Source organism: Heteronotia binoei, chromosome 2, assembly GCF_032191835.1.
Source record: "Heteronotia binoei isolate CCM8104 ecotype False Entrance Well chromosome 2, APGP_CSIRO_Hbin_v1, whole genome shotgun sequence".
NCBI classification, from domain to species: Eukaryota; Metazoa; Chordata; class Lepidosauria; order Squamata; family Gekkonidae; genus Heteronotia; species Heteronotia binoei.
Window position 1 is genome coordinate 184,296,461 of NC_083224.1, and position 16,391 is coordinate 184,312,851.

The window sequence follows — 16,391 nt, forward strand, 5'->3', positions numbered from 1 at the left end:
TTGATTCCAAACATGATCTTTGTGATCCCTTCGAAAGCTGCGCCAGAATCACTTCACGCCTTTAGCGGGCTCGTGCCCTCCCATGGTGTAGCATTTCGAGCCCATTCGCAAAGGGCTGCTCACATCCAGAACCGGGACTACTGTAAAAAGGGGGGATTTGTGAATTTTGCAGGCAAACAAGCCTGTGATCCAAGCGCCCCCACCCCCGCCCTTCCCCGGCTGATGAGACACCATTCTGTGCAAATCCTCCTCGGCGAAGCTTGCGTTTTCCATGCAATCTTGTCTTTGCATCCTCCGATGTCTTTTTTGGAGAGGCGAGGGCTCTGCCTGCACCGTTGCGGAGCAAACCAAAGCCTGACCCTGTCATTGCTGGGGCACCTTCTCTCTCTTTCCGTCCAGTTTGCGTGCCCCCCCCCCACAAGGTCCTGCCAACCTCACCTCTGTGGCTATAATTGATTCTCTGTCTCCATAGGAACCGACTGGGGGTGTCTGCGAAAAGCAGCGAGCTTCTCTCCCTCCAGCCGTTCCTCCTCTTGCGAGATGGCACGCAGCTGGCAGCGTGGCTGACGGACGAGAGGGCACCGCCTCGCCAGGAATCAACAGGTCTGTGCCACACCCTTTCCCTGAAGGGGGGCAGAGGTTTGGGGGAGAAGGAAATGTTGGGCTTTTTTTTGGAGGGGGGGTGTCTTTTCAAGCTGCCTCCTGTAAACAAGTGAAGTCTCCTCTGATCTCAGATCATTTATGTAGCAACAGGTGGTTCCTTGTTGCTTCTCTGCACAAAGTTCTAGACTTGCCCAAGGGGAGGGCAAATTCTGCGTCTCTGTGAAATGGTTCCATTCCTCTGGATGTGGAGAGCAGCAGGATCTGTCTACCTCCGAGGAGAGGCTGTCTGTCACAACTCTGCGTGTGCAACTGATCCTTAGCTTGCCTCCTTCCAGTCGGTGATTTACATGGAATTGTTTTTTGGGGGGTGGGGTTGACGGTTGCCCTCTTTTAAGAGCGAGACTTTCTATTTATTTACTTTTTGTGGACATGCAAGCAAAACGTGTTTCTAATGTGAGTTCAGAAAAATAGAGGCGTTCAGCATTCAGAAATTTGAATAAATGCTCCGGGGGTGTCTCATAACTTGATCCTTGTGAGTTTCACTAAGCACTGACTGTTACTGCTTTGGGAACAGTGAAAACTCTCTCTGTCGGGGCTTTTTTTGAGCAGGAACGCAGTTTTGGCTGGCTTGGTGTCAGGGGTGTGTCACTTAATATGCAAATGAGTTCCTGCTGGGCCTTTTCGACAGAAAAGCCCTGTGTGAAACAATGGTGATGCCGGGGGTGTGGCCTAATATGCAAATGAATTATTGCTGGGCTTTTTGTCTATTATGGGCGTCAAGAGGTGGCTGACAATACAGGAGGTGGCTGGGGTCGTACCAGCCTGGAATTTCCACCTCTGACGGATGGCACTGTGTGATATGGTGACTTCATGGGGGACAAAGTCATGATCTGATTGTTTCAGCTTTCTGAGTTTGTTATCCTGGGTGGCCACTGGAGTCAACAAAGAGCTCAGACCAGTGGTCCATCCAGTCCAGCATCCTGTCTCATGCACTGACCCACCAGTTCCTACAGAGGGGCAACAACAGGGCATAGAAGCTGCGGCCTTCCCCTGATGTTGCCTCCTGACTCTGGGATTCAGGAGTTTACTCAGGGTTAGCCCTGCCACTGGGAACTAGGTGATTGCCTAGGGTGCCAGCCTTCTGTGGGCACCAGATTCAGTGCCCCCATGTGACTGAGTGACATTATCAGTGTGTGGGGAGGGGGAGGACCAGAAGTTAGCCTTGCCTAGGGTACCAGACAGTCTAGGTCAGGCCCTGGGTTTACTGTGGAGGTTCTGGGGCTGAACCCCAGCTTGAATGGTGCAAGGCCTGGCCCTATATCTCAGCCACCCAGAGCACATTCACTCAGAAGCAAGCCCTATTGTGTTCTGTTACGTGTAAGCACGTTTCAGATCTGAGAGTGCAACAGTCAGTGTTTTCTCCTGGGCATTTTCAGCCCCTTCCCCCTCAAAGCGGTCCTCTCTAAGAAACTGTTCCCTGGGATTTTTAGCAGGGGGTTGGGAATGTTCCTTCACATTAGGGCTTGTAGAATCTTTCGGGCTCAAGTGCCGTGTTCTACTGGAGAAAGTTTTTCTTCCAGACGTTTCATTCTCAGCTGCGGAGAACATCCTCAGTGGCGTTGCAGCCGGAGCAGGCGTTCTGACCTTCTTGGCTGCTGTGCATTGAGTGAGGCCAGGGCTGCTGACGAGCTACTATTTCTAGGCTGGAGGGGGTGTGGTGAGAGGGCAATTGGTTTGTGAATGTACCCATTGTACATTCACATTATGCAGCATAAGTTTGTGGAACTCACTGTCACCATAAGGGGAGGGAAGGCAGCTGTTGGCTTAGATCAGGGGTCCCCAACCCTCGGGGGGTGGACCAGTACCGGTCCATGGCCTGTTAGCAACCGGGCTGTGAGTTGTATAATTATTTCATAATATATCACAATGTAGCAATAATGATGATGATGATAATACGATGATGACATTGGATTTATATCCGTCCCTCTACTCCAATTTTCAGAGTCTCAGAGCAGCTTACAATCTCCTTTACCTTCCCCTCCACAACAAACACCCTGCGAGGTGGGTGGGGCTGGAGAGGGCTCTCCCAGCAGCTGCCCTTTCAAGGACAACCTCTGCCAGAGCTATGGCTGACCCAAGACCATTCAAGCAGCTGCAAGTGGAGGAGTGGGGAATCAAACCCGGTTCTCCCAGATAAGAGTTTGCACACTTAACCACTACACCAGACTAACAGAAATGAAGTGCACAGTTGTATCATCCCGAAACCATCCCCCCCCCCGCCCTCGGTCCCTGGAAAAATTGTCTTCTGCAAATCTGGTCCCTGGTACCAAAAAGGTTAGGGACCGCTGGCTTAGATTGCTAGGAAAGACTATTGTTATCAATGTCTCACATGCATCCAGCAGATTTCCAGCGTTCCCTGTAATTGTGCCTTGGGTTTTGGGTAGCATTGATTTGCCAGCTCAGGAGAGGAGGGAATTAACTTGTGGTTGGGAATTTGGAAGACTATATCTCATCAAAGTTCTCCCACTCTGGATTTTGGTGTTCTGTTCCAAAGAGCCTAGTCCAAAGCAGAAACAGGGCATTAGGAATCCTTAGCTGGTCCGCTTTGGATGGTGTAGTGCAAGGGTGGCCAAACGTGCTTAACGTTAAAAGCCACATAGAATAAACATCAGGTTTTGAGAGCTGTAAGATATGAACGTCAGATGTTTGAAAGCCACAAGGGTGGGAAAATTGAAAGAAAGATAGAAAGAAAGGAAATTGATGGGGGGAGGGAGGTAGAAAGAAAGCAACGTTAACACTAAATGCATTCTCCAAGTCGCTGGCTGGCTTGGCGAAGTGATTTAAAGAGACAAATGCCTTTTCCAGGTCAGCTGACAAGGTGGAGGGAGGCCTTTAAGAGCCACACAATCAGTGTTCCTTCTAAGCAATTAGTGTGAGCTAGCTCACAGATTTTTAGCCTCCAGCTCACACATTTTTGTCTCAGCTCAGGAAAAACGGCCCCAGAGCAAACTAATGTATGCAGTAGCTCACAACTTTAATACCAGTAGCTCACAAAGTGGAATTTTTGCTCACAAGACTCTGCAGCTTAGAGGGAACATTGCACACAGTATTTGTGGAAGAACCACATATGGTTCCCGAGCCACAGTTTGGCCACCCTGGTGTAGTTGTTTGGATCTGGGAGAGCCAGGTTCGAATCCCCACTCTGCCTTGGAAGCTTGCTAGGTGTCATTGGGCTAGTCAAATGCTCTCAGCCTAACCTACCTCACAGGGCTGCTGTTGCAAAGGCAGAATGGAGGAGAGGAACATGGTGTAAGCTGTTTTGGGTCTGCATTGGAAGTTTTGCCAGCCTCCTGATGGTGGATGGAAATCTCCTGGCATTACAATTGATCGCCGGGAGACCAAGTTCAGTTCAGAAAATGGCCACTTCTGAAAGGTGGGCTCTATATCCCACTGAAGTCCCACCTCTTCCCAAACCCCGCCCTCCTGAGGCTCCACCCCAAAAATCACCAGGTATTTCCAAACCCAGGCTTGGCAACCTCATCCATTGTGGAGGAAGCTGCGGTATAAATGAAGTAAATAAACATAAATTTGTATTTTTGAACACCTTCCAATGTTTGATACTTTCCCTGCCTTCTGTCAGCCAGCTTGGTGTGGTGGTACAGTTTGGTGTACATTGTACAGTTTGATGGAGTGGTTAAGAGCGGTAGGCTCTGATCTGGAGAACCGGGTTTGATTTCCCACTCCTTCACATGAAGCCAGCTGGGTGACCTTGGGTCAGTCACAGTTTCCTCAGAGCTGTTCTCTCAAGAGCAGTTCTCGTAGAGCTCTCTCAGCCCCACCTCCCTCACAGGGTGTCTGTTGTGGGGAGAGGAAAGGAAGGCAACTGTAAGTTGCTCTGAAGGGTGGGGTATAAATAATCCTCCTCCTCTTCCTCCTCATGCTGAAGTGTACATTGTTGAAGCACCCTTTCTCCAAATGTATGGCCCAGTGGACCAAAGTTCTTTTCCAATAACTCATGCTCTGGATCTTGTGCAGGGTGTGTGTTTGTGTCTGTTACAATTGCTTTTCTGTGGTGTGTCATCCAGATTCCAATGAGGGGAAGGATCACCATGGCCAGCGGCTTGCGTTTTGAAGCTGAAACTAATCTGAGCAATTTTCCTTTGGGGAACTGGAACTACAGAGGCATTTCAGAACCATTAAGGAGGAGATGGGGGAAATTCAGTCACTCATCATGATTTGGGTGGTTGGCCCTCCATGGCCAACTTTGGAACCAGACTCATTAGCTTTGAGAGTGAGCCGGATACACTGGTTAAGACTGGGGAGACCTGAGTTCAGATCTCAGCTCTGCCATAAAATTGGCTTGATGAGAGCAGGCCCGGCCATGTTTTTTTAGCGCATCCAACTATGCAGGGGGATGCAGGACAAAACAAAAGAGGGGAAAGCCGTGAATGCCCCCTGCATGGGTGGAATTCTAGCAGGAGCTCCTTTGCCTATTAGGCCACACCCCCTGATGTAACCAATCCTCCAAGAGCTTACAAGGCTGTTTTTGGTAAGCTCTTGGAGGACTGGCTACATGGGGGGGGGGGTGGGCCTAATAGGCAAAGGAGCTCCTGCTAGAATTCCACCCCTGCCCCCCTGGACTCCTTGTAGGAAGAAGAAAAACAGAATCGCTTCAGTTTGATTCACAGGGATGAACATGTGTTAATATTGAGCCCACAAAAGCAGATTTATCCATAACAATTTGGTATTGAAGGCACAGAAGGAAGCTGTGCCAGATTTGGGGCTTTTTGCTTTGGCCAGCTGACAGCTGGAGAGAAATGTAGGGTATAAATGAAGTCAGTCAGTGAAAGGAATCAATAATTGGCACCTTTTGATTTTGTTTTCCGAGGGAAGAGGAAGCTCAGTAGTTGCTTTAGAATTTTTTTTGTTTGGGGGGGGCTACCACCGAACAGGCCCCTCCCAATCCTTTGTGGCTTGCCGAGTGTTCCTCTAACTGTGTTGCTGCGCTTTGTAACTACAAATCCAAAGCTAGATCTGAGCAGGCAAAACTGTCCTGGCTTGGAGATCATGACACGGGAAAGCTACAGCCCATGTGTTGAAATGCAGTAATGGCAGAGGAGTAAGACCAATTTTTGAAAAGTGGCAACCTGCCCTCCACCTCTTGTGGGTTATGCTGGTTCAGTTGAGTCGTCAACTTTTGAACCAGCCTCAGGAAAATCCCCTTTTACTGCAAGGTGCAGGTGATCATTTTAGCTCCCTAAATCTGAAAACAGAAGTCACTGTTAAGCCAGAAAGTGACCTCCCCCACCCAGTATGTAAAAAATTAAACTCCTCCTTATCAAAATGAGTTATTTTTGTGCACAGGATTGAGCAAACATTTTCAGTTTCTCCTCCTGTCCTTGAAAATATCATCACCATGTTGTGTCTGTGTCACATGGTGTGTCACATACACCTTGTTTCAAAGGGTATTCTCCCAGTTTGGTGTAGTAGTTAAGAGCTGCAGACTCTAATCTGGAGCACTGGGTTTGATTTCACTCCTCCTCCACATGAAGCCACCTGGGTAACTTTGGGCCAGTCACAGTTCTCTCAGAGCTCTCTCAGCCCCACCTGCCTCATAAAGTGCCTGTTGTGGGGAGAGGAAGGGAAGGTGATTGTAAGCCACTTTGAGTGAAGGACAGGGTGTAAATCCAACTCTTCTTCTTCATCAACTTCATCTTGTCTTCTTCATTGTCTTCTCTGTTGTCTTTGTCTTCTTTGCTTTTGTCTTCTTCTTCTTCTTCTTCTTCATCATCTTCTTCTTCTAGAAACAACTTGTTGCTTCCCAGACAGAGCTAGCACTCCATCTTGTGGCAGTAAGTTCCCCAGGTTCATTCTGTGTGTAGGGCTGCCAAGCTTCTGCCAGGGGTGGGGGATCCCCCGATTTGGGGGGCCCAACCTGTTGAACCATGGATGCTCTAGAATTTATGATAAAACTCTATGGTTCCATAGAACCAGATGCTCTATGGTTCCATAGAGTTTCACTGTGAATCCTAGAGTGTCCACAGTGCGACGTGCCCAGCACGATAATGTCACTTCCACTTGATGCCATTGCATTGTGCGTGAGAAGAGTCCCCCGCCGGAACGGCGGAGAGACTTGGCAATCCTGTCTGTATATGAATAAAAGGGGATTCTCCCCCCCCACCCCATCTCGAATCTGCTGCCCATCAATGTCATTAGGTGCCTTGGAGTAATTGGAGAAAAAAAAATCTCTATTTTCAATATTGCACCACGCAAGCCATCTTATAAACTTCTCTCATGTCCCTCCCACCCGTTTTGTCCTAAGAACCAGAAAAAAATCTCAGATGCTTTAGCCTTTCCTTGCGGCAAAGGTGCTTCCCCTCTCAGGCTGCCTTTTTTTGCACTAGTACCAATTCTACCACATCCTTCCTGAATTCCGATCGCATCCCAGTACTGCCTGTCCTATTTTCAACCCCTTTCCTAATAATTCTCACCCTACAGTTTGCTATCATATTCCTCTGATCCTCCCCCGTTTGCTTGCTCCCTTTTTTTGGCAGCTGGGGGGACTTGGCAGGGCGGAGATTCCTAGGTGATTATCTCTCCCCTGCAAACCAGTTGGTACCAATTAATTTCAATCAGTCCCAACGGGGGAGCAGAAGCGTAAATCCATAAGCTGGGGACTGGCAGCCTCCAAAGGGCTGGATTATAGATTAATGCCATTGAGATCATCAGAGAAATTATAGCCGGGAACAGGAGGGTGCCTGGTTTTGATGACGGAGGAGGCTGCGTTACACTCAGGTAAGCGATGACAATTGAAGAAAAGTTTGGACCAGAGGGCAGCCTGAAAAGTTTGGACCAGAGGGCAGAAGCCCCCAGTTCCTCCACCGTGCAGATTTTGGGTTCCAACAGCAGCCAGGAACAAGCTCCGGGGCTCTTATCCATAAGAGATGGATGGAACCGGGGCTTTTTTTGAGCAGGAATGCAATGGAACCCAGTTCCAGCTGGGTTTGGACCAGAGGGCAGAAGCCCCAAGTTCCTCCACCGTGCAGATTTTGGGTTCCAACAGCAGCCAGGAACAAGCTCCGGGGCTCTTATCCATAAGAGATGGATGGAACCGGGGCTTTTTTTGAGCAGGAATGCAATGGAACCCAGTTCCAGCTGGCTTGGCATCAGGGGGTGTGGCCTGATATGTAAATGAGTCCGTGCTGGGCTTTTTCTACAAAAAAGCCCCGTGTGGCACAATGGTGATGTGGGGGTGTAGCCTAACATGCAAATAAGTTCCTGCTACAAAAAAAGGCCCTGTTGTTGAGTGACCTTGGGCCAGTCTACCTTTCAGAGCTGTTGTGAGGATAAACTGGAGGAGAGAGAGCTCCAAATGGGAAGCTGCCATGTTAGTCGGTCCATAGCAACAGAAAAGGGCAAGAGTCCAGTGGTGCTGTAAAGACTAACAGAATTTGTGGCAGGATATGAGCTTTCATGGCTCACTGCTAAATGAGGACTGACTCATGAAAGCTGCTACCCTGCCACAAATTTTGTTAGTCTATAACAGGGGTGGCCAAACTGTGGCTCGGGAGTCTCATGTGGCTCTTTCACACATATTGTGTGGCTCTCGAAGCCCCAGCTTGGAGAAGTCATTTGTCTCTTTAAATCACTTCTCCAAGCTAAGCCAGCCAGCAGCTTGGAAAAAAACATTTAAAATTAATGTTGCTTTCCTTCCTTCCTTCCTTCCTTCCTTCCTTCCTTCCTTCCTTCCTTCCTTCCTTCCTTCCTTCCTTCCTTCCTTCCTTCCTTCCTTCCTTCCTTCCTTCCTTCCTTCCTTCCTTCCTTCCTTCCTTCCTTCCTTCCTTCCTTCCTTCCTTCCTTCCTTCCTCCCTCCCTCCCTCCCTCCCTCCCTCCCATCTCTCAAACATCTGGTGTTTATTCTAAGTGGCTCTTATGTTAGAAGTTTTGCCACCCCTGGTCTATAAGGTGCTACTGGGCTCTTACTCTTTTCTGCTGGAGGAGGGATGAATAATGTAAGCTGCTTTGGGTCTCCCCACTGGGGAGAAAAACAGGGTATAAGTGAAGGAAAGCGATATGATCTCAAGGAGCTCCTTCTTTTTGGGATGGGGGCTTTTTATGGAGCTTCCACAGAAGTCTGGTGGAGGATCCATCCCTCGTTGTATTTCTGTTCAGCACTCGCTTTTGTCTGCGTGTTTGCATGATGACAAGTACCCTTTTGCCTCAAAAAAAAAAAGATAATTTCTTTGGTCTGTGTTGATTGTGTTCCCTTATCTGTCTGTCTCTCTTTCTTCTGATCTCCTCAGTACCGTCTCCTTTTAAACAGTTGCTAAGGGAACTGGTTTTTAATAAATGCTGATGAAATGGGAGGAGGTTTTTCTCTCCCCGCCATGGTTTTTTTTTTCTTTTTTTTCTTTCTGCTGGCCTTCAGGGCACCGCCTGCAAAGCTGCAGGGAGGGGATAAAAGTGAAACCCATACAATGGAAGACTGGGCGGCCAAGATTTGAGGAAGGCTAGAACTTTATGGAGAAAAACTGCAATTCTATCAGTCGGTTACACATTTAGAAGTCAATTTTATACGCAGCGCACTTTTTAGCGCTAGTCCTTCTCATTTGTTTTAGGGGTGAGCGGATTCCAATCTGGCCTCCATCCCAATCCTCCTTAATTTATTTTTGGAGTTTTCTAAAATTAATTCTGGATAGAGCATAAGAGCCGTTGGCTCCAGCTCTCGATTCCTTCTGTCTCTTTCTTTCGCTCCTCTGTTTAACTGGCATCCGTAGAGAAAACTGCAAAACAGCAAACTCAATGCAGTTGCATGTATTGATTGCGACGAGATCCTTCTCTTTTTTGGTGGTATCTTACTCATTTGTTTTATTTATTATTATACTTTACTTACTTTAAAAAAAAAGGTAAAGGTAGTCCCCTGTGCTAGCACCAGTCGTTTTCGACCCTGGGGTGACGTTGCTTTCACAACATTTTCACGGCAGACTTTTTACTGGGTGGTTTGCCATTGCCTTCCCCAGTCGTCTACACTTTCCCCCCCAGCAAGCTGGGTACTCATTTTACCGACCTCGGAAGGCTGAGTCAACCTTGAGCCAGCTACCTGAAAACCCAGCTTCCGCTGGGATCGAACATGTTGTGAGCAGAGGACTCCGACTGCAGTACTTACTTACTTTAGAGTCCACCTTTTCTCAACTGAGACTCAAGGCTGATTACGCAGTCTAAGTCGATGCGGTCAGCAAGATGACACGTTCAATCAGCAGTGTCTTAGGAATAGAATTGCAGATGTTAAAACTAAGGATAATACCTATTGCAACAGATAGCATGTACTGTGGAGGGTTACCAAACTCCAGGTGGCACCTGGAGATTTCCCGCTATTACAGTTGATCTCCCGGAGACCAGGATCAGCTCCTCTGGAGAAAATGGGGGCTTTGGAGAGTGACTTCTGTGGCATCGTATCCTGATGATGCTCCTCCCTTCCCCAAACTCTGCCCTCCCCAGGCTCCACCCCTAAAATCTCCAGGAATTTCCCAGCCAGAGCTGGCAACTTGAGCTATACATAGCAATATAGGCCACAGCCCCTTTAGCCCAGGGGTCCCCAACCTCCGGGCCGCGGACCAGTACCAATCCCTGGACTATTAGCAACCGGGCCGTGAGTTGTATAATTATTTGATTATATGTTACAATGTAGTAATAATAATAATAAGACAACATTGGATTTACATCCTGCCCTCCACTTTGAATCTCAGAGCAGCTCACAATCTCCTTTATCTTCTTCTCCCACAGCAGGACATCCTATGAGGTAGGTGCGGCTGAGAGAACCCTTTCAAGGACAACTCCTACAAGAGCTCTGGCTGACCCAAGGCCATTCCAGCAGCTGCAAGTGGAGGAGTGGGGAATCAAACCTAGTTCTTCCAGATAAGAATCTGCACACTTAACCACCACACCAATGAAAAGTGCACAAATCGTATCATCCCGAAACCATCGCCCCCCCTCCCCTCCCCCGGTCTGTGGAAAAATTGCCTTCCACAAAACTGGTCCCTGGTGCCTAAAAGGTTGGGGACCACTGCTTTAGCCAGTTTGTTGTAGTGGTTAAGTGTGCGGACTCTTATCTGGAAGAACTGGGTTTGATTCCCCACTCCTCCACTTGCAGCTGCTGGAATGGCCTTCGATCAGCCATAGCTTTCGTAGGAGTTGTCCTTGAAAAGGCAGCTGCTGTGAGAGCTCTCTCAGCCCCACCCACCTCACAGGGTGTCTGTTGTGGGGGGAGAAGATTGTAAGCTGCTCTGAGACTGATTCAGAAAGAAGAGTGGGATATAAATCTGCAGTCTTCTTTGAAAAGCATCTTCCTGAATGATTCCATTATAATCAGGGCTTTTTTTTTTACTTTGGTGTCATGGGGTGTGGCCTGATATGCAAATGAATTCCTGCTGAACTTTTTCTACAAAAGAGCCCTGTGTGAAACAATGGTGATGTCAGGGGGTGTGGCCTAAGATACAAATGAGTTCCGGCTGGGGTTTTTCTACAAAAAACGCCCTGATTATAAGGGACTCCTAGTGGTGGTGATGGAAACGGCCGACAAGTCACAGCCAACTTATGGTGACCCTGTCAAATGTTCAAGACCAGAGGCAAACAGAGGTGGTTTGCCATTGCCTGCCTCTGTATAGAAGCTCTGGATTTCTTTGGTGGTTTCCCATCCAAGAACTAACTGGGGCTGACCCTGCTTAGCTTCTATGATCCGGCTACCCTGGGCCATCCGGGTTAGGGTGAAGCCTTATGACCTTGGTAAAAATGCCCTGAATTAGGGTTGCCAGTCCCCAAATGGGGACAGGGGATCCCTTGGTTTGGAGGTCCTCCCCCTGCTTCAAAGTCATCAAAAAGGGAGAGGGGAAAGTCTGCTGGGCACTCCATTATTCCCTATGGAGACCGATTCCCATAGGGTAGAATGGAGAATTGATCTGTGGGTATGTGGGGCTCCAGGGGGCTGTTTTTTGAAATAGAAGCATGAAATTTTCAACATAGCATCCAGTGCCCTTCCCCTAAATACCCTCCAAGTTTCAAAAGGATTGGACCAGGGAGTCCAATTCTATGAGCCCCCAAAGAAGGTGCCCCATCCTTCATTATTTCCAATGTAGGGGAGGCATTTAAAAAGTGTGTGGTCTCTTTAAATGTGATGGCCAGAACTTCCTTTGGAGTTCAATTCTGCTTGTCACACCCTTGCTCCTGGCTCCACCCCCAAGGTCTCCTGGCTCCACCCCCCAAAGTCCCCAGATATTTCTTGAATTGGACTTGGCAACCCTATCCTGAATAGTTTGTCGAATTCCAGGAGAGTTTGGGGCCTTCCCGATGAACGTGTGTGCTCCAGCCCATGGGTTGAAACAGGTCACATGGAGAAATCTGAAATGATAAAACGGAAAACAGAGGAAGCCTGCTTTTTTTGGTGGAGTTTTCTCAATACACTTGCACATTGATGTCACAGTGCAAGAAGTGGCTGGCTGAATATAATTGCATGTCAGATTGCATCTAGATTCTTTATGTGCAATGTTTCCCTCTGTGTGCTCCACACATGTAGAATCAATCCAACCCACTCTATGATGACGTAAAGACTTTTTGTTGTAAATATTCAAATGAGTAGAAGAACCAAAGAGTCATGGCGCAGACACTGAATCTAGGGCTGCCAAGTTCCCAGGCTGCAGGAAAAATAAAGCCAAAGGCTTCCGTGATTACCAGCCTCAAATAATAACAAACAACACAAAAACTTAACAAAAGCTTGTATAATATGACGTGATGATTAAAGTAGAATCAATGCAATCTCTTATTATACATGGAGCATCTCGAACACCACCAGAAATCGAGTCCATCTTTTAACCAATCCAATGATTGCCAGAAAATCCGATGCCAGAAATCTCTTGCTAGAAAATCTGATGGTGAAGTGAAGAAGGATGATGTCACTATAGCCCAAGTCTTTTAAAACAGCCAGCAGTCCAACTGTAGCGACAAGGTTGTACTAATGCCTTTGTTTCACATTTGCTTCTTCAAATTTCCCAAAGTCAATTCCAGATACAGGGTATGAATGCCAAACACTTCAAATCACTTGTAACAAGTCAAATTTGACTTGTTATGTCCTTCTGTTACACTTAATATGGGTGTTCTGTACATGTTTCCCATGGCTCAGTGTGTTAAAGCTGCAGTACTGCAGTCCTAAGCTCTGCTCACGACCTGCGTTCGATCCCCGGCTCTGCTGGTTTTCAGTTAGCTGGCTCGAGGTTGACTCAGCCTTCCATCCTTCCGAGGTTGGTAAAATGAGTACCCTGCTTGCTGGGGGGAAAGTGTAAATGACTGGGGAAGGCAATGGCAAACCCACCCCGTAAAAAGTCTGCCGTGAAAACGTTGTGAAAACAACATCACCCCAGAGTCGGAAACGACTGGTGCTTCTACAGGGGACCTTTCCTTTTTTTCTGAACATCAGGGTATGTTAATTGAATAACTTTTGTATATGAGAGTGTTTATAAGTATTAATAATATTTTCTATTCTTTCTAAGTATTTGTTTTTTTTGAGGCTGGTTGTCATGGAACCTGTGGGTTCTTTCCTGTCACTCTCTGCCGTGATTCTCTTTTGGTTTGCACAACATTCAGGTGGTGGCAAGAGATCAGTTCCCTGAGAGAAAATGCCCACTTCCGGCATCGTACCCCATTGAAGTCCCTCCCCTCCCAAAACCCCGCCTTCCTCAGGCTCCACCCCCCAAGTCTCCCAACCTGGAGCTGACCCCCCTACACATGCTCTGATAGAACTGTATAAAGGATATTCCCAGTTCTCTCTTCCATTTTCAGGCTGAGGAAGAAGACTGTCTGGCCTCCAGAGAGCAGACAACAGGACAGGATGAGTCGCCACCTTTCCTGGCTGTCGAACAGAAGGTGGGAGGTATTACGGTGTCTTGGTTTTTCTCTTTTCCTGAAATGGCTGTCCATTTGTAATGTGGGTACATACATACAGTACATACATCGGCCTTTATTGGCCCATCAGCAATCACAAAACGAACAAAAATGAATCATTTTGTAAAGTGGTTAGTTAAAAATGCACACGTGAACTGCTCCCCCCCTCAAGGGAAGAGTTTGAAGGTGGTGTCATGCCTTCAGGGCTGCTGTGTGCTATCAGTGGCTTGCCCCCAGCTGGGAAAATGGATGTTCTGCTAAAAACCAGTAGGAAGATGTTTACAATTATTCAGGAGATGGAGAAGAAGAAGAGAAGAGTTTTGGATTTATACCCCACCCTTCGCTAGCCAAAGGAGTCTCAGAGCAGCTTACAAACCTCCTTTCTCTTCCCCTCCCCACAACAGACACCCTGTGAGGTAGGTGGGGTTGAGAGAGCTCTCCCAGAACTTGAGAGAACTTGTGGCTGATTCAAGGTCACATCAGCAGGTATATGTAGAGGAGTGGGGGTTCAAACCCAGTTCTCCCAGATAAGAGTCCACGCCCTTAACCGCTGCACCAAAGAGGGCAAAGGGATGTTTCTTCAAGAGAACAGCTCAGAGTACTCACTGAAGCTGAGTCAACTGGAAACAAAGGAAGTCCTCCCCATAACACAAAGTTAGTTTGTGGAACTCACTGCTACAAGATCTGGGTTGAGAAACTCTGAAAATGTGGGTGGGGGGGTGGAGCCTGAGGAAGATAGAGCTTAAGGAGGGGAGGAGCTCAGCATATGCCATAGAGCCCACTTTCTAAGGCCGCCATTTTTCTCCAGGGGAAACTGATCTCTGTAGTCTGGAGATCAGTTGTGATTGTAGGAGATCTCCAGGCCCCACCTGGAGGTTGGCAACCCTAGCTCAGGGGCCAGTAGCTCATGTGTGAATCGGACACATTCATGGAGGAGGAAGAGGGAGTTGTCCACCAGTATCTATAATGGTGAAATGGAGCCTCCATGTTCGGGGGCAGTGTACCTCTAAATAGCAGCGGCTGTGTGGCAGTTACAGAGAAGGGCTTTGGCCCCCATACCCTGCTTTTGGACCTTCCATGGATATTTTATTTTATTTTATGTATTTCTATTTGTACCCCGCCCTCCCTGCAAACCTGGGACAGAGTGTACCAGGCTTACTAGCTGAACCTTTAGTGTGGAGCAGACATGTTCATCACTTGGAGGGTTTTGGTTTTTTTGGTTTTTTTTTACAGAGAACCCTATTAGAAGAACCCAGCAGAACCCGCCCAAATGACCCCTTTCCCCTTTATCCTTGCGAGAACTCTGTGAGATAGGTTAGGACAGGGGCGGCCAAACTTGCTTAATATAAGAGCCACATCAAATATATATTGGATATTTGAGAGCGGCAAGACTTGAACGTCAGATTTTGAGAGGCGGAAGGAAGGAAGGGAGGCAAATAGATGGGGGGGGGAGGGAGAGGTAGAAAGAAAGCAATTTTAAATGCATTCTCTAAGCAACTAGGTGGCTTGGCTTGGAGAAGTGATTTAAAGAGAGACATGCCTTCTCCAAGCCAACTGTCAGGGTAGTGGGAGCTTCAAGAGCCACATGTGGCTCCCAAACCACAGTTTAGCCACCCCTGGCTTAGGACAAGATCAAGTGTGACAGGTTCAAACTTTGTGGCTAAGTGAGAACTTGAACTCAGATGTGGCTAAGTGAGAACTTGAACAGGGTGTCTGTTGTGGGGGAGGAAGATAAAGGAGATTGTGAGCTGCTCTGTGGCTCTGAGATTTGGAGTGGAGGGCAGGGAATAAATCCAATATCATCTCAATGGGCCAGATCCAGCCCGTGGGCTGTATGTTTGAAACTTCTGCACTCTCTCATGCTGTGCACACATAGAGACACAGATGTTACAGACTTGCCTGTGACCTGCTGTCATTGTTTCCCCAGTGTTCCCAAGCGTGTGGCTGTCGGTGCTGTGCTGGCTCCCGTCTGCCCGCCATGAAGTAGGTGTCTTGCCAGAGGGAAGGGCCACTCGCTCCCAGCGCTGGAGGATGCAGGGTGTGTGACGGGCCGGGCTCCACCGCCATTGGCGAGGTGGGCGTGTTGCCCAGCCATTATGGGTGACGCCTCGACCTTGGATTACGAACTGCTGTCCCCAGGACGGTCAGAGCCCGGCCCCGGCACCCTCGGAATGGACGCAGAGCAGAAGACGGTCTTCGCCTTCGTCATCTTCCTGCTGGTTTTCTTGGTCATGCTGATGGTCCGCTGCTTCCGGATCTTGCTGGACCCTTACAGTCGGATGCCGGCCTCTTCCTGGACTGACCACAAAGAGGGTCTCGAAAGGGGCCAGTTTGATTATGCTCTTGTGTAGTGTGGGGTTCGGTTTTGGGGCACTTTGACTTGTTTGCGGGTGGGTGGGTGGGTGGCAGTGCTCCCTCTAAGCTGCGGAGTCTCGTGAGCGAAAATTTCACTTTGTGAGTTACTGGCATGAAATTGGCGAGTTGCTGCATAAATTAGTTTGCTCTGGGGCGGTTTTCCCTGAGCTAAGACAAAACTGTGTGAGCCGGAGGCAAAAAAGCTGTGAGCTGGCTCACACCAACTCAGCTGAGATGGAACACTGTTGGGTGATTTGTTTCAGGGGGATGCAAAATGTGTGTGTGTGTGTGCGTGTGTGTTAGAGGCTACCTTCTCCATCATTTTTTCTGTGTGTGGATGAGAGGAACACCTCTGTTTTTTTGTGATCCTAAGTGTCTTGTGATGGGGATTGGGCTGGGGTGGGAAGGGAAAAGTGTCATAGGGCGTGGTGAGAGCATAGCACTGTTGTGTATGTGTGTGTGTGTGTTTGATGGGGAGGGTTAAATCTAAACCATGAGAGTGG

The 16,391-nt window shown here is 48.2% G+C and overlaps 1 protein-coding gene across 1 annotated transcript; it reads left to right on the forward strand.

The window, feature by feature from the left end:
- The first annotated feature begins 507 nt into the window (after window positions 1–507).
- On the forward strand, window positions 508–15,929 carry CTXN1 (cortexin 1). The gene is made up of 3 exons (XM_060233389.1): window positions 508–603; window positions 13,432–13,522; window positions 15,461–15,929. Exon 3 carries the CDS (start codon window positions 15,630–15,632, stop codon window positions 15,882–15,884), a length of 255 nt encoding a protein of 84 aa, XP_060089372.1. The 5' UTR covers window positions 508–603; window positions 13,432–13,522; window positions 15,461–15,629; the 3' UTR covers window positions 15,885–15,929.
- Window positions 15,930–16,391: the final 462 nt, after the last annotated feature.

Excerpts from the sequence above, each read along its gene's own strand:
- CTXN1 (XM_060233389.1), top strand. The coding sequence starts at position 15,630 with ATGGGTGACGCCTCGACCTTGGATTACGAACTGCTGTCCCCAGGACGG.